At 34.3% G+C, this 17,852-nt stretch overlaps 3 protein-coding genes across 5 annotated transcripts; 2 read left to right on the forward strand and 1 right to left on the reverse strand.

Annotated features, from left to right (window-relative positions):
- Window positions 1–69: 69 nt before the first annotated feature.
- Window positions 70–5,666, forward strand: LOC143917946 (intraflagellar transport protein 74 homolog). Of its 2 annotated transcripts, none has more exons than XM_077439579.1 (10): window positions 70–198; window positions 3,096–3,228; window positions 3,311–3,545; window positions 3,628–3,821; window positions 3,902–4,078; window positions 4,156–4,281; window positions 4,346–4,447; window positions 4,515–4,832; window positions 4,908–5,132; window positions 5,209–5,666. In XM_077439579.1, exons 2-10 carry the CDS (start codon window positions 3,106–3,108, stop codon window positions 5,416–5,418), a joined length of 1,710 nt encoding a protein of 569 aa, XP_077295705.1. In that variant the 5' UTR covers window positions 70–198; window positions 3,096–3,105; the 3' UTR covers window positions 5,419–5,666. The 2 variants fall into 2 exon arrangements, with proteins under 2 accessions (XP_077295705.1, XP_077295707.1); XM_077439581.1 differs by lacking the exon at window positions 70–198 and adding an exon at window positions 309–438.
- Lrpprc2 (Leucine-rich pentatricopeptide repeat containing 2) lies at window positions 5,358–12,255 on the reverse strand. The gene is made up of 16 exons (XM_077439578.1): window positions 12,030–12,255; window positions 11,616–11,945; window positions 11,384–11,540; window positions 11,199–11,308; window positions 10,880–11,111; window positions 10,602–10,799; window positions 8,926–9,139; window positions 8,637–8,849; window positions 8,335–8,555; window positions 8,071–8,253; window positions 7,748–7,906; window positions 7,457–7,671; window positions 6,302–6,475; window positions 5,982–6,225; window positions 5,669–5,891; window positions 5,358–5,597 (listed from the first exon to the last, which is right to left on the reverse strand). The coding sequence occupies exons 1-16, from the start codon at window positions 12,140–12,142 to the stop codon at window positions 5,446–5,448; spliced, it is 3,138 nt and encodes a 1,045-aa protein (XP_077295704.1). The 5' UTR covers window positions 12,143–12,255; the 3' UTR covers window positions 5,358–5,445.
- Window positions 12,256–12,987: 732 nt separating this feature from the next.
- On the forward strand, window positions 12,988–15,171 carry LOC143918444 (FAST kinase domain-containing protein 3, mitochondrial-like). Of its 2 annotated transcripts, XM_077440385.1 has the most exons (2): window positions 12,991–13,249; window positions 13,329–15,171. In XM_077440385.1, the coding sequence occupies exon 2, from the start codon at window positions 13,352–13,354 to the stop codon at window positions 15,005–15,007; it is 1,656 nt and encodes a 551-aa protein (XP_077296511.1). In that variant the 5' UTR covers window positions 12,991–13,249; window positions 13,329–13,351; the 3' UTR covers window positions 15,008–15,171. The 2 variants fall into 2 exon arrangements, with proteins under 2 accessions (XP_077296510.1, XP_077296511.1); XM_077440384.1 differs by having other exon boundaries at window positions 12,988–15,165.
- Window positions 15,172–17,852: the final 2,681 nt, after the last annotated feature.

Raw genomic sequence — 17,852 nt, forward strand, 5'->3', positions numbered from 1 at the left:
CAATAAGTGCACACATACACCCTCACAAGCTTCTTATATTATGGATTATTCGCAAGCGAGGCAACATTCAGCGTTGAGAAGGTGGCCAGAAGGGGGTCGCTCGGACAGCGAGGGAAGCGATCGCACGAGACCCAAATCTAGACGGGCAAATCGCAACGCCTTGTTCACGAATATATCTTCGGATTCTGATCATCAACAGTTAGTCTACTATTGCACCAATTGCATTTGATACTGTGACCGATTAATAAACGTGTCTGCTTTGGTATTGATCGATAGCATTGTCCATTGTTGTGTCAAGGATTACATTTGATCAATATACATATGAGGACAATACTGGACTTAATTGGTCATATTAAATTATTAAGAACAAGTACTATACAGTGAATTCGTAGATCAGAGGTAGCATCAAGCTGAATAGGGAAAAGTAAAAGTGAACAGGTTCAAATCATAATTATCAACCATGAATTTTTATACAAAAAAATCTCTTGATATTTAATTTGAAATTACATACTGACTGACTTTGAATAACTAAACGACCTTTAAACATATTTGATTGTATAATAATAGTGTGGAAAATAATATTTTTTTACAATTATTATACACACAGAATTAACTTTGTAAATAAGACAATAGATTTGTACTCAAACATAGATATAGAATGGGTCCTCACGGCACTGAAAGTGAAAAGCCCGAAAAAGCAAATATCGGAAGGCAAAGATCGAAAATCGAAAGATCTTAAGTCGAAAGATCAAAAAAAAAAAGGGTGCATGGTAAACGTTACTATGTATATATAATATATATGAGTGGCATGCGGTGAAATTATCTCTATTTTTGTCATACAGCCTTGTTTAATGTGCGCGCGCAGAATACGGGAGGAAAAGCCTGTTCCTCTTGTTCTTGTTGTATCCTGCTCGCGCAAACTAAGTGAGAATGTACGACGGGGGGAGAGAGAGTTTTACCACACGCCACTGATATATATACTAACCGTTTTTCATATGTATGCATGGTAAACGAACATTTTAGACTTTTTAACATTCGGTGCGGTGACGGTCACCCATATAGAATAACATAGATGAGGCTTGACTCCCTTTTGAAGTGTGCAATCTTTAAGTAGCTCAGTATTGTAATTTTTGCTTTCCTTCCTGTTTACAAGGCTTTTATAAGGTTTATTTTATTCCTATTGTTTGGTCCGCTTTCTCCTGGCAAATTTGTTTGTAATGCCTCATCTACATATGTATGTTGTTATATATCTATGGTACTCATGTTCGGAAATTGAAATACTTTAATGTAAGAATATACATATACATACATGTCCATTTTGTTGTTTATTAAGTAACTTGCAAGCTACAATCTCTCTTCCCGATCGCTCAATACTGAGCATCATGGTCTAAAAGAACGTTCAGGAATTGACAAACGACCCGTCTCCACTCTTCTTGGTCTTACGCCAAGCTGATTTCTTTGAGCTGACCCATCCATAATGTTGGGGATCTTCCCCTTCCTCAGCTTTACTAAACTCTCATCATTCTTCCTGGCAATATGTCTGAAAAACAAAATAATTTTCCTTCAGAATGAGATTTTTTCTGATATTTTAAACTCTTGGAAGATGGAAATGTTCGTTTGCTTCGCAGTTTACAGAATGTGGAGCATTTGCCTCCAGCATCAAATTCCAAAGGCTGTTTCTCTTCGACGTCAAAGTCCCCACTCCATATAGTGCGATGAAAGAATTTCACCAGATGGGTCTTGTTCTATTCATATCTTTCGGCTCTCCTATATCTTCGTCAGATTAGTCATTGCTAATTTTGCCATTACAACTGGATATATGTATGTGACTCCAGATCAATCGTTTTCTATCAAACTTTGCTAATTTATCTGATTTCATTATTGAAAAGGTTCCTCAATAAATCGGCTACCTACCCCCTCCTTGTCACCCCTAATGTACACATGTAAGCCAAAGCGTAGTGCACCGGTAGAGCGCATACCAGTAGACAGGTCGTAGGTTCAAGTCCCGGCTAAATACGCTGCTTGCAAGATATGGTGTTTATTAAAAAATATAAGTCCCCGTTATAATTTTCCGATTTTTCTAGCTTAATTGTGACGGGTCCAATAAATCGGGATCCTTCTCGAGTTTTTCTAGCATGTCGAATTTGTTGAATCTTATAAAAAGCCACATACATAATGTGTTCTCTATTTGTCTTCTGTGTACTGATATTACTGAAAAATTGTTAGTACTTATGTACAAAAATTAATCTAACCATGTGTGTCGCCTTTGGATAATTCCTGTCATGGCACATATGATGTATGTAAAAATCTCTACTTGAGATTCCATCTTTTATAGAACTCTATTATTCCCCTTCATGTTCATGTCCTACATAATATCCTGATTCCGCTAAAACTATGTTGCCTTTAGGTAAAAAACAAGCAACAGAACGTTGTTTACTTATTATTTTTTTGAGTTTCCTTTTACATTTTACAAAAACGATTCACGAGGTTATGAATATTAAAAACTTATGCACATATTTTGGTTTAATTGAGGAAAACTATGTGCATTAAGTATCTCTTCTTGTTAATGTAATTGTAAGCGTTGTATCAAACGAAATCAATTTTATACATATAATAATACGGGTGACTGTCACCGCACCGAATGTTAAAAAGTCGAAAATGTTCGTTTACCATGCATACATATGAAAAACGGTTAGTATACATATCAGTGGCGTGCGGTAAAAGTCTCTCTCAACCCATCGTACATCCTCACTTAATTTGCGCGAGCAGGATACAACAGGAACAAGAGGAACAGACTTTTCCTCCCGTATTCTGCGCGCGCACATTAAACAAGGCTGTATGACAAAAAGAGAGATAATTTCACCGCATGCCACTCATATAAAGATAGTACCGTTTACCATGCACCCTTTTTTTTTGATCTTTCGACTTAAGATCTTTCGATTTTCGATCTTTGCCTTCCGATATTTGCGTTTTCGGGCTTTTCACTTTCGGTCCCGTGAGGTAGACCCATATAATACATATGTACATACTAGATTTCAATCGTTATTAAAAATAAAAGCACATCCACATCCAATTAAAATAATAAATATATTTAGAAAGAGCACGATGCGTCCAGGATCAGCATACCGCGGTGGGACCGCTTCTAGACTTCCTACAGGCAACTTTGGAGCGCCGCCTCCTACAGCTGTTGGAAGGGTTGGCACTTCTAATTTCAGTGGTGTAAATATGGTACTTACAAGATTTATTTTTAAAAATATCTATAGATTAATTTGATAAAATTAATACATTTAAAAATTGTAACAAATTACAGATGGATAGGCCAATCACTCAACAAGGTTTGTCGGGTATGCGTACAAGCACTGGCGTAGGACGCCAAAGACAATTGCGAGATCGCCGCTATTGGGAAGAACTGTTGAGTGGAAGAGTGAGAGCTTTGAAAACAGAAGTCACTCGTTTGCAAAAGCTAGCTGATACAGCAGCAAGAGAACGTTCGGCAAATAAGCACTATGAAGCTAGAGGTCGTGAATTGGCTCAAGAACTGACAGGTTCAAATCAATTAATGTATTATACATATAATATATGTATATGTAGTGTAATATTATGGATTTAATAGTTAAATGATTTCAGATCTTCAGGGTCGCTTATCAGATTATAACATCGCATCTCAAATGTCGACAGCTTCCGATATAATTGCAATTCAGAAGCAAACAGCCGAACTGGAAAGTTCCAACAACCAAATGTCTACTGAGCTCGAAACAATATTTGCTGAAAGGCAACATAAGGAGAGTCAGCTCAAACAACTTAACGAACAAATAAATAAAGTATTAATATTACGTATGTTTTGTTGTAGTATCACATTTTATAACAGTGCAATTTAATAATAAAAAAAATAATAATTCAGGAGCAAACTGCAATGGATGTACTGATAAAAGAGATGTCTCCGTCAGAAAAAGCGCGATATACTCAGTTAAATAATGTAGTTACGGGTCTTCAAGACGAAACTGATCATGCGAGGGCACAAATAGATGAAATGTCAAAAATTAAAAGTGATCTCGAAAAGCAAATATCCATGTCACAGGTAATTAATTACTGATATATAAGTATGTATGTAGTACATTATACATCATTAAATTATGAAAAAATGTGTATCTTTAGATGAAAATGCATATGGTAGATTTATTAAGGAAATTGATGACTGTCGAAGAAAAGCGCGAGTCTCTCAAAGAGGAAATGAATAATAAATTACAACCGGCTCAAGAGCGAGACCAATTGTTAATACAGGTAACTCAATCAAACATAATGAATCCATAGATAGAATCATTTTACATGTGGATTTCATTTAAAGGTGAGGGAAGATAACGCTGCGATTTCATCCATGGAAAGTAATGCACAATCGATGAGAGAAGAGATAAAAAGAATACATGAACAGTTGGAACAAGCTGACCAAGTATACAAATATAATAATAATTGTATTGTATGTGAATAAAATATGTAAATATTCAAATATTTTATAGGATTTGGAGGAAGGCCAATCTGAGAGGCACAAAAAGTACAGAGAGCTGAAAAAGCGAGAGGAAACAATGGACGCGTTCATGTCAACGTATGATAAAAACGCGAAAGATGAGAAAACGAGAATAAAACAATTGGAACTAGACATAGTATTTTCATTGGAACATATAAGCTCCAATTTGGACCAGTTGAACTTTGACGAAATCGATTTACTTAAGCAGAAAAATGGAGCCCAGACTTTTAACACAATGGAGGTGGATTCTAACAAAACGACCGATGCTCTAATAAAAGACTACGAAAGATTAGAGGCACAGTTGAAAAAGGTTAACAAATTCGATTAAGCAGTGAGTGTTGATTTATTGATATTATGATTGTTATTTATTCACTCTTTAATACAGGCTCATACGACAAGGGAGCATTTGGCAGCTGAAATGATAAGTTTACCTGAAAAAATCAAAGCCTTGCGACAATCGACCGAAACCATGTCTAATTTAGAGATTTTAAAATCAGAAGGTAATACACGCAAGAGAGAACTAAGCAAAGAAGCTGATGCATTGAGAGATAAATTGATTCCCACTGAAAATGCCGTCAAAGAGGCTACGAATAAATACCGCGAATTACAAGTACACAATATGCTAATTCACATATGTATATATGTGGTTTGTGTTGTTCTCTTAACTTATTAATTATTTTATTTAGAAACGTCTCGATGGAAACGAAATGTACACACAATTAAATGCCATGGAAGAAAAGTTATTGGACATTGAAAGCAGCAATGCCGCATTAAGGGAGGATATAGCATCTATTACCATTAAAACAGATTATGAACCATTAAAAAAACAAGTTTTTGATGTTGTCAAAAATTTAAATGAACGATTAACAACAGTAACAAAAAGTAATTTGTATTAAAGTAACTAAGATGCTTATAATTCATTTTTAAGCAGCATTTGCTAACGTGTGTGGAATATCCCGGTGATTCGCTTTCAGCATCGAGATCAATATGTCGATTGTATTTTTGGTAGGTTTAATTTGTTGTTCAATCATTTTGTCCCAGACACTGACAGCACTGTCACAATTATCATTTAGTTCTAAAAGAATAAATAATGTTCAATAATTTGATAAATTTGAATTGAAATATATATTTTACCATAGCACATACTGTGAATTTTTATGATGAAGTGATATATTTCATTTCTTTCCACATTTCTTACTCCTTCCAGACACTCTGCTAATGTTTCCAGAGGTATAACTTTATTTTCTTGGAAAAATCTTAGGCATTGTTTATTGACATCTTCGTGGTTTATCGCAAAAGATGGATTAATGACATAACGCCTCAACGGCTTTGTTAAACCACATTCAGCCAAAGCAGCCATTAAAGCTAACTGTAAAAATTATCAAACAAATTAAAATGTGTGTTGAAGTTGAATATATAAACAATATACCTATATGTATTAAAGAAATTAAATAAGTACTCGTGCACTTTGGGCTCCATGTACTTTCTTATCGGTGTCTTGAACTTGAATCAATAAATTTTGATAGTCCTTTTGCATTTGTATACCTTTCTCTAAGCTCAGTTCGGTATCTTTCTTCTTCAAAACTTGTTGGTAATCATGTGACCCCATCACCAAAATTGTTAATAGCTCATGTTTCAAAGGTGTTTTGCGATATTTATTACCGCAATTGACAAATTCATTAACAGCACCGTATATATCAGATCTAAAATAAAATTTCAATACACATGTACATACAATATTTCACTACATACATAAGATAAAATATGTATGTGCCGAACCTTAGCAGGTGAGCTCTTATCACGGGTCCTAACAATATATTAGAAATTTTACAGTATCCTAATCTTGATAGAAGTGATAGCATTTTTTCAGTTTCCGTTGGACTTATAGTTGTTGCCACGGCTTCCAAAAGGCGCCAACAATTTCTTTCTAGACTAACTCCGCCCTTCATTCGACTACAAAGATAATCGTTTACATTAAAAATATAATATAGGATAACACTAGTTATTTTTTAGTCATAATCAACTCAACTACTACATTCATTACTACAACTATAACTATTAAACAGCTAGAATATATTTATGTAGAAAGCTTTTCAAAATTTTGGTTACATAGTAGCTAACAGTTAAGCAATAGGTAATAGTTAGAGATTCGTATTTATAATATTTGGCGAAAGATGATAAAATCTCACAATATTATTACATATATGCTACTTATGCGAATCTTCGTATTTATTTATATATTTTCTCATAATTATTATTTTTATATTTTTACTTTATATGTACTTTGGCAAAGGCGGCATAGCTGAAGGACCCAATTTTATATTTTCCAAGATACCATATTCATGTTGCCCATGAGCGAAGTTTATGGTATTAAACTTGTACATATGTACATAAATTTATAGATTGTAAATTTTTGAAATCATATTCAAATAGTGATATTTGCCAATTTGACGAGGAACCGTTTCAACAATGAAATCAGATAAATTGGTAGACTCTGATAGGAAACGATCAGCTTGCAATCACAATATCCAAGTCTAACCAGCAGCACTACATACATATAATACTCGGAATAAATTATTTTAAAACGAGGTCAACCTATGGGATCGAACCCGGCAATCTCTTGGTGGTTAGCATTAGCGCAACGACCAAACTATGCAGCTGGCGAATCATTCTATATTCATTATATCATTTTTATTTGTTATTTTAGCTTTAAATTGTGTAACAAAGTATTAATTTTGAAAATAATGTGTAAAAGAAATACATAGTTGCAAAAATTAAACATTCTATTCGCTAAAATGAAACATGAAAATACTGAGATTGAAAAAATATATGCTAAAAACACAAGTCTCTAGTAATAGGTGATCTAAATGCTTATGTATTATATCATAATGGCGCTGTTTAAAAGACACTTACGTAATTGTGCCAAAGACTTACATTTTATATGCTGTTTTTTCCAATATGTTTATGGCATCTTGCAATCTATTATTTTTTACCAACAGTGTTGTGTAATCCATAATTTTAAAATTGTCTAAATCAAAATTTGATTGCGACTTTAATAAATTGTGATAATATTTCTCGGCATTTTTTAAATCATTCGATTTGACATATAAATCCATAACAGATGCAGTCATTCCGTCTGATAAATAAATCTGAACAAAATTTCGAAACGAGTTAATATTGTTCAATAAAAGCATAAATATAATAAATTTAGATTTTATCACCAACCTTATTTTCTTCGCACTTTTTTAAAACTGCTATTGCTTCGTTAAAATTACCTAATTGACAGTGTTTCTGTAGTAATTTCCTCAACACACCTCTAACATTCATATTCTTCGATTGTAATTCTAGCAAATGAGCTTTCAGTTGTTCTAAATTCATATCACGCTATAGTATAAATATTAATTTTATTAAAATAATATTAATAAGATTTTTACATACATACATATGTACGTCTAAGCACTAACATTAAAATGAGATAATAATATACTAATAAGAAAAATAAAGTGTAGAATAGATAATGATCACAGGATCAGTTAGTGTGTATATACCTGGTGACCAAAAGTTTGATGTTCAGCAAAAATATCTTCAGTTTTCTTACTATTGTCAACCATTGTAGATAAAATTTGCTTTATTCTTTCAAATTCAGAATTGGCAGAATCTAATCTGTTCAAATAATAAACGCATTTATCTATGGATTGCATCGACACTTTTGTGTTTGATTCGGACAAAGCCTGAAAAATTTACAAATAATACAATAAAAATCTGATAAAATTATAATGATTTTATTAATATATGTAACAGAAAACACTTACTACAATTAATTCAACAAATTTCTTTTTGTCAGTATCCCAATTTCTTTGAGAGAATAAATTGATGAAAAATTTTCCAATCCAATCTTTGTTTTCATACAGTGCTCTTTTTTCAATAGCTTTTATAATATTGTGAACGCTGTCAACGTCATAATTCGACAAAAATGCAGCTACGAGAGGAGCAATCAATTTTTCAGTATCCAAATTTCCTTGAGTCAAATCACCTAAAGTTTTTATTTCAGTCTATAGTTAGTCTTTATAGCATCGTAAACAAGATAATGATTCAAATTAATCGGTAAACGTACAAATATCTGCCGCACTTTTGGTGTCGCCATCTTTAATCAGTCTGTATATCACAGGCGTGATGCATGCCAATGAAGTTACACCATTTAACTTCAATTTTTTTATTAAATCTTGTGGATCTAATATGTTGACGTGTGGAATCACATAATCGGTAAGTGTATCAAAATCTGGCATTACATTTAAGGCAATCATCGAAGATATCACTTTGAAAATACCTGAATTCAAACAATCGTGAACATTATTAGACTATAATACACTAATGTATTCAATTGACTAATAAGAAAAACATACCAGCTTCTCCATCACTATTTGCCAAGGCTACTAATAATGGCCAAAAGAAATGACATCTTACAGGTTTGTTTTGTTTTTTTAATAAACCCATTAGTCCCAAAGCGATGTCGGTTTTATTAGAATACAAAGCAGTCTGTAATGCCGTGTATGTTACATAGTCGTTTTTACCAGATTTTTCCAATTGTTCAGTTATGAAACTAATATCATCGAGATTCTGAAATAAATATGACAACATTAATATTATATAATTAAATTAGACAGGCGTCTAATTTAATGCATATTTTCTCTTGATTTTATTAATGTGTATGGGGAATACATAATGAGAAGAGTGGTTGATAGATGGGAAGGTGGCAAAACAATAGACTGAAGAAAGATTTTTAATATAAGAGTTGAAAAGAAGTTAATGGTCAGCAATGAGGTTCAGGGCCGCCGAGAAGAATTCCGGGCCCTGGGAAAAATTTATATTGCCCTATGAAAAACTAAAGAAAATAAGTTATAGATGTATTTTTAATACGCAAAAAATCTATTAGAAGTATTAGAAAAAAAATACCTATATGTTGGTTTTTATTTTTTTAAATAATTGAATAAGAAAGTATGATATAGCAGGTATGATTTCCGACATGGGGCCTCTCAAGTAGTCCGAGCCCTGGAACTTTACCCCAGCTCCTCCCCCCCCCCCCCTCTTGGCGGCCCTGATGAGGATGCAATGGCTGAACGACTTTATAGAATAGAAATAGAGATTAAGTACCTGGGTCTAGAGATAAACAAAAATCCTCTTCATTGACAGATTTGAGTCTTTCATAAAGTCTAATGCTTTAAGACCATGAAGAAATCAACGAGTTTATCTACCTATGTATGTAGGTGCCTTGATTTCAAGAGAAGGAGGAAGCCAATCAGAAATCCGCAGAAGAATAGGTATGGCGAAAACGGCGAATCTGACAAAGAAATGGAACAACCGCTCTATAATGAGAAGAACGAAAATTCGTTTGATGCAAGCTCTGGTGATTCCCACTGCTTTGAATGGAGTCGAGACATGGACGCTTCAAAAGATAGAAAGGGACATGTTAGATGCCTTCAAAATGAGATGTTGGAAAATGAGGAGGATACTGCGCATTCCATGGACTGCAAGACGCACGAACATCTCCATCTTCAAAGAACTGGCAATTTCAAAGAGACTCTCCAATAGGGATGCCAAATTACTTGACTTTTTTTATTCGGGTAGTTCGAGTACTAGCTTGGGTAAGGATTTATTGTTTGAGTTGAAAGCAAGTTTTGTATCTTTCTTTTTTTACTCACTAGTCTTGTATCTATCCGTCCTTACTTAAGTAGGTACTCGTACCACCCGGGTACGAAAAAGTCGAGTAATTTGGCATCCTTATTTTCCACATGTAGGAAAAGGATTCTTTCCCACTTTGACCATTTTACCAGGAAGAATGTGCAGAGCCTAGAGAAGCTGGCAGTCAGTCACTGGAACACTAGAGGGAAGGAGAGTAAGGGGACGGACACCCGTAAGATGATCAGACCAAATAAATGAAATGACAGGATCGTCGCTAAACGCTGCTTTCAACTTGGCATAGGACTAGAGTGAAGGCGGATTTTCCACCGGATTCAATGACCACGACGCTCGATATTGAGCAAATGAGAATTATGTATATTATGAAATTTGATATACTTACATTAGAAGCCCTTACAGTTTCTCTAACGAGACTTTTTATATAAAAATCAATATTATTAGTACCGATAGCTATTTTAGATATGTGATCGTATATCAAATAAGCCGTCTTTGAATATCCTTGATGAATCAATTGCGTGCACATGTTAAGAATACGGTATGATATGCTTGACAATACTGGCAGTGGAAGTAACGAAATAAACTAAAAATATAAAATATAATTAATAAACAATAAAGTATTCATGGAAAATATCACAACCGATCTGTAAAAAATAGTAATACATTAGGAATGAGATCATTCATATTGCTACGACCCAAGTATTTGATGATTTGTACGATTTGAATTTCTGTAAGGTTGATATTTGAATTTTCCAAATTTAATAAGCGTCCTTTTACTCCATTTGAATCTTTACAATATATATGTGCAACAATGATGGATTTTTCCGTTTCACTTGAAATGGTTTTTACTGTTGATTTTATTGTATCGACGATGTCTAAAGCAGCTGCAATATTTCTGTAAAAATGAAATAAATATCGCAATGATTAAATATAGAAAAATATTTTCCAACTAATGAAAACCATAATGAAACAATGTCTTTACCCAGATTTGCCATATCCTTCAATAAGTGAGTTAAATACGATTTCTGATACTATTATATTTGCACCTTTCATTTTCTCGATGATTTCCAAAGCCTGTTGCATATCGCCAACCTTAGAAATAACATTTATAGTCATATAAATAACAAAATGTTTATACAATGTTACAAAAAATCAAAAATAGCACACATTACAAGCAGCAGTCAATAAAAGTTGGTATGTCAATCCCGAAGGTTCTATGGGTAGCATATTTTTTAAAAAATCGTTAACATCAAATATATGATTATTATCTATATAACATTTTAACAATTCATTATAATGATCCAAATCCAATTTAGACGCCTTCCTGAAAATGGAAAATGATCTTCATATCAGCAACAGAAAATAATCCTTTGACAACTGTAAAATACTAGTAACTCACGTTAATATCTCCCAGACTTGATTTACCAATACCATTCTTTTTTCGGGTGATTCGTCCAACAGTATATTCGAACAGCATTTAATTAACGTCAGGGAAGTTTTCAAGTCTAGAAACTTTTCTTGAGACGCAAATGATATTGCATCAAGAACATTTTTTTCATAAACTCTATTGGTTTTATTAATAATAAAATATATATTATCCAGTACTTTCGATAGATTCATTTTGATCAATTCAGGTTTGGTATTCGGTGATACGCTTGTAGCGACACTGTATTGTCGAAAATTTTTATAAGATTCCTGATTATAGCATATTCTATGAGAAGATGCCAATCTGAAAGTAAGAATAGGTTTAACTTATAAATAATATTACAATGAAAAATATGAAATACATCCCTTAAAATTGCACCAAACGAACCTCCGTATTTGATTTTCTTCATTTCGCACACCATTTATGAAATTTAGTTTTACTTTCAAGTGAATATGACGATTCAAATTAAATAGCGTGTAACGATTGAGAAAGTTAAACATTTTTAGTAAAAATACGCATAAATAAATTTTTAGCTCAGAAATTGTGAGGTAAACATGCAATACATAACCTAAACGCCGAGAGCTGTCAAACCTATTCGTGAAATAGTATTGCCAGAACTAAATATTCTAAATATTGTAACTCAGTAGTACAAGGGTGAACGGATTATTTCCGTTCGGTGATTACTGGTCACAAATTACTCGTCACAAAGTCACTAAAATCTCTATAACGGAACATCTGGCAGCCGAAAAGTCCATCATACTAACGATAACTATCATAGTAACGAGAACTTGAGTGCCAAATATTGTGTATTCGCGATTTTCATGGCCAAAATTGTCTTTGTGACCACCCCAATGTGACGAATAGTCCAATTACCGATTATTTCATACATTGCAATCGACCATACGTGAATGTGAAGTGAAATACGAAATATCTGGCATTCGAATACTCATTAGTATGATAGTTCATGTGGGTAACTGTCGATGGATGGAATTCCGCAAAAATTATTGTGACTATTCCGCAAAAAGCGATCTCGCGCACGTCACTAAAATCTCAATCACGGAACATCTCGCACCAAAAAATTCCATCTCGCGAAATATTGCACTAACGAGAACTCGAAAGCTAGAAATTCCGTATTCACAATTTTTGTGGCAATGATTGTCGTGCACACAATCGCAATTTGCGCAATAAATCCGTTTACCGAAATTTTCGGGTGTCAGATGTTCCGTAATCAAGATTTTAGTGATATGTATGAGATCGTTTTGTGTAGAATAATTACTGAACCATATAAATTTATAGTTGATTACGTCTGATTTTTATTTAGCATTTCGTGGCTATGGCTGAGTTTAGCTCTTTTTAGTGTGTGATTTTTAGTTGTCAATTTAATCTAACCTATAATTTACCATGCAATGTCATCTACAATGGCATTGCATCTTCTTTTGCGCAATGGAAAGTTTCTTCAAACCAATAGATCTATTCCAACTTCTATTTTTCGTTTCTTATCAACTTGCAAAACGCTCAAAAGCGATGACAAAGTGAAATCATCTGACCTCGGCAGTAGCACTATTCTGATGCAGGATGGCCTCACCGTTCAGGAACTCCCAGTGATCGTTCGTAGAATAAAGAATATGATTTTTCCATTTAACAATACGATGCACTGTACTAGCGGAAGCTCTACCAAATTCACAGAGGCGGAGAGCGATGTTCATCAAATGATACACAAAGAGTTTGTTCGATGTTCCACCTTGGACGATGTTTATTTATTACTATCAAAGTGCAGCACAATCACGCCAAATATTGCATTAGGTGCCATGGAGCGAATTTTCAAAATACAAGATGAATCGTTAAATTCAAGATCAGTCGATACTACTGGAGCAGTGCCTAATCCTGACTTATTACAAAAACTAAGTAATATTATTATTAGCACAGATGATATATATGCCCTACTAAGGGCTTTCAATTTATGTGTATCTAAGAACGATGTTTACTTGAATATTTTCTGCGATGAAATTCTCAAACGAGTAACTGACAATAAGCTTTCCATTTTTCAAGTGTGTGATGTAGTTGCCAGCTTTGGCTCCAATAAGAAAGATGAAACACTTTCTGAAAATGTGGAGAAACTTTGGATCGGGCTGATAGGAAGAGAAAAAGAGTTTGATGAAAAGAGTGCGATAAAATGCTTTAGTATTTTAAATCATCTAAAAGCTAGTCGAAAAATAGTATTACGTGTTTTAGAAAGAAGAATGTTTACCTTATGGTGGCAAATTAAATCAGATAGTGTCATTGAAATTTTGAACTCTTTTATAAAAAATAACATATTTAACAGTAAAATAATGCCTGTTTTGGGTAAGTGGATGAATACTAATATTCACACGTTATCGGAGGACAATCTCTTTGAAATCACTGTGAAATTGAATATGTTAAATTATACTGACTCACAGATTGAGAGAGCTTTGGAGAGATATGTTAAATTCAAAGGATTAAACATAAAACTTGACACACTCGTTGTGGCTATTATGAATCACTGTTCGTTGTTCAAGATTAGAAATCCTCATATACTGAGTGGATGTGCAGAATATTTCATCATCAACGGAAGACAACTCAGTCCCATGTTTATAAAACCGGTATTATATCCTTTCGGCTATTTGAATTTCCACCCCAGTAACGGCTTGAAGTTTTGGGAAGCAGTTGAGAACGTTTTGGAAGAAAATTTTTTGAAAATAAGCATAGAAGACATGCTCGATATCATGCTGGCTTGTGTTTATCTAGAAAAATATCCGATAAATTTCATTCCTAAGATTTTCAATGCACATTTTCTCGATAAAATAAATTCTTCGGAAAATGCTGGAGTCTTACGCAGTAAATTGAAATTATTAGACACTGCCCTGTCGTTAGAATGCAAAGCTCATAAAGGTCCACTTCTTCCCAAAGATCACGGTGCGAAATCCTATTTATACGATGGTCGAGTCAAACGATTGCTGAATCATACGAGAGAGAGCTTTGAAATAGCGGCCGGTGGTGTAGACTGTTTTTCAACTTTCGTTGTGTTGCCTTACATTTACACGACCAATCTGTACATCATTGATGTAATGTTCCATCCTCCAGGCTTACGAAGTAGTATGTTGAATTGGAATTTAAAGAAAGACAGAAATGTCAACGTAGCATTATTGATACACGTTCCAGAGCATTTTTGCTCGTATGGGGATACACTCTTAGGCCCGCAAGTAATGCGAATTAAACACTTACGGATTTTAGGACTGAAGGTAGTGAATCTAAAATATGAAATTTTATCACGTTTGCGGATGCATACAAAAGAATTAAATAAGTACATCGTAGAAAATATCAAAAAGTCTCAGTCAGCATTATAGAGTTGATTTGCTTGTTTTTAATAAAACAAATGTATTATTGGGAATTACTGCTACTTTTGCACTTTAGCTCCAGTTATAGTTTTGTAAAAATTATTATTAAGTTTAGTTACGTGACTTTGTGTATGTACATATAATATGTTAAAATACATATATTGATGATTTTAAACAATGTTTTATTTAACTATATTTACAAACCTTGTTGACCAAATAAGAATAATAAACGCCGCATCAGATATGATAATTCAACTTTTAAACTCATCAATAGTGTATGTTGTAGAAAATGTACCTATTTTTTAACACATTCAGCCCGGCGCATGATTTCATACATTTGCCCGTGTGGCGGCACTGTCACGCGTAAATCTTTAGAGCTTTATAGGAATTTTAGTGTTGGGGTGCTCAATTAAGTGGAACCGTAAAATTATAGTCTGCTATAGCCATAGAAGTAGAATGCATAGAATGGTCATTGTTAACAAAAGTACCGTCTAAAAGCGAACCATCGAAGAGAGAGACGGAAAGTCCGAAGAGAGACAAGAGAGAGAGAGAGACGAAGTTTAGCAAACAATGAATAAACTCTGCCGCGCAGAGTTTTTGTAGCAACATATTTGGAGTCTGAGAACGATTCTATGCATTCTACTTCTATGGCTATAGCACTATCCGCGTGGCTACCAGTGGTACACGCCGGGTTGAACGTGTTAAGCAACTTACAGTCATGGACTAAATCTTTCATAGGTCAAGTAATCAACTTATAAATGTCTGAAGTGAACAGCTACAATGAGTATGTAGGACTATATACATTGTAACATCCAGATCGCATAACCCCTAGACGTATGACCCTGCACTTGGAGGAAAACGAGAATGACACTATCGCACAGCTGCACAGAGACCGACCCCTAGACACACGACCCTGTAATTGAAGGAAAATAAGAATTACGTCATCGTACAGCTATAGCCAGACTATATAAGCCAGCACATCAGCCTCAGACGCCAGTGGAGCCCCTGTAGTTGGGCCAGCCTACTCCTTCAAACAAAAGCAACTACATAGCTACTTCATCGTACACTACAATAAACCTTGTATCCACTGAACAAATAAAAGATCCTCTTCAAAACACAAACGTCCCGGTCTATAGAAACATAGACCTGGACACTGTTTAAACACAACCTCCCTGCCTGAAAATATTTTTATCTTGTGCTACCACGGGCAGAAATTATAAACGGCTTGTGCAATTCTTCTTTATCTTGGGCAAGCTGAAACGGCTTTTCAAGTCTGAGTCCCAGCCATGTTCTGATACTTCGAAGCCAAGAGAGCCTCTTTCCTCCAAGTCACCACTTGTTTTTTACTTTGCCTTCTACTATTATTTGTAGAAGGCGATATTTGGGGTGACCAATTACGTGGTCAAAATATTACAGTTTTTGGCACTTTACGGTACCAAGAAGTTCTCTATTTTTGTGAAGCAGCTAGAGGACAGTTTCGTCCTCACATGTTCCTTCCAGAAGATCTTCAACATTCTACAGTATCATCACATTTCAAAGGACTATCTATCTTTTTCATGTTTGTCACCAACAGCGTATGGCAGCACTGACCATATGTCAGTAGCGGCTCGTAAGAATTCATAGTGGGGGGGGCTGTAGTAGCTCGTTAACCAAACCGGTGATCGAATGAAAACAAAAATAACATGCATATGTACTATACTGGGAGGTCTGCAGCCCATGTGGACGATAAAAATAGCATGCGTTTGTACTGTACTGGGAGGACTGCAGCCCCGCAGCTCATATGGACAAGCCGCCACTGCCATATGTACATATCTACATCTCAATGTAGACTTCGCAAACGTTATTTTAACATCCTTCAACAACATATGGCGTCGAAAGAAATGAAATTACGGTTTGATCAAGACTATTTAATGTAACGGCCGGGAAGGAAGTAAAGTGGTAGTCACCAACATGGTCGAATCAGTCTCAAATCAAAATGGCGACCCAAACTCGACCATGTCGTAGAGCCCTTACAAACATAAAGCACTTTTCATTTCTTGCCATTTCTATTTTTTTTTCTTATTTTCTTCTCCGAACTGATGTTTGTGTCAATCATTGCTCCTAGGTATTTGTACTGTTCGACCTGTTCAACCATTTGTCCGCACACTTTCAGGTTTAATGGTTCTGCCTTTTCCTTACTTGTCATCAAAGGTTTTGTTTTTACAAGCTTTTTATTAGTTTGTTTAAATATTGATGGACAGACCCCATTTATGACAAGATTGATTTATTGCGTTCACTAACGATTGCAGGTCTTCAGCACATTCAATCAATATGGCCGTTTCGACTGCCTCTACTCATTCTCATTTGGCTATCAATTGTCTCATTGGACACCATTTCTGAATACAGGTTAAAGAGCATGAGCGACAACACAATACTAATGTGTTCGTACGAGGATTACACTTCATTTTAATTTCAATTTGATTTTAGGAAATTTTAAAACAAACAGGTATACATACAGGAGTGTACATATGTCCAAGTCGATATTGTGCGAAAATTTTCAGAATAGTGTCCATCGTCAAGCATTATCTACTCGGGTGATGCCGGGTATGTTTGTTGGTTATAAATAAAATTGCAAGATCTTGTATTATTTATATATTTTATAACTCATCTTAACATTCATATAATTATGCTTTTTAAAATTTGTAATTAGAAACATTCATTACTAAAAATCTATTTAAGTCATTTCCTTAAAGACTAAAATAAAATCTCATATTAAATTTTGAACTAATTACCTACAATTTTAAAGAGAATTTATTGACCATGTAATAATATGCAACATTCAAATGATTTTTTTTTGTTATATACTCTTATGATA

The sequence above is a fragment of the Arctopsyche grandis genome, chromosome 10, assembly GCF_051622035.1.
Source record: "Arctopsyche grandis isolate Sample6627 chromosome 10, ASM5162203v2, whole genome shotgun sequence".
NCBI lineage: Eukaryota > Metazoa > Arthropoda > Insecta > Trichoptera > Hydropsychidae > Arctopsyche > Arctopsyche grandis.

Excerpts from the sequence above, each read along its gene's own strand:
- Lrpprc2 (XM_077439578.1), bottom strand. The coding sequence starts at position 12,142 with ATGTTTAACTTTCTCAATCGTTACACGCTATTTAATTTGAATCGTCAT. Across the intron at positions 8,254-8,334 it reads AATTTGTTGAATTAATTGTA|GCTTTGTCCGAATCAAACAC; the intron begins GTAAGTGTTTTC and ends TAAATTTTTCAG. Across the intron at positions 7,907-8,070 it reads ATCAAACTTTTGGTCACCAG|CGTGATATGAATTTAGAACA; the intron begins GTATATACACAC and ends TTTATACTATAG.
- LOC143918444 (XM_077440384.1), top strand. The coding sequence starts at position 13,049 with ATGTCATCTACAATGGCATTGCATCTTCTTTTGCGCAATGGAAAGTTT.
- LOC143917946 (XM_077439579.1), top strand. The coding sequence starts at position 3,106 with ATGCGTCCAGGATCAGCATACCGCGGTGGGACCGCTTCTAGACTTCCT. Across the intron at positions 4,282-4,345 it reads GAGACCAATTGTTAATACAG|GTGAGGGAAGATAACGCTGC; the intron begins GTAACTCAATCA and ends TTTCATTTAAAG. Across the intron at positions 5,133-5,208 it reads ATAAATACCGCGAATTACAA|AAACGTCTCGATGGAAACGA; the intron begins GTACACAATATG and ends TATTTTATTTAG.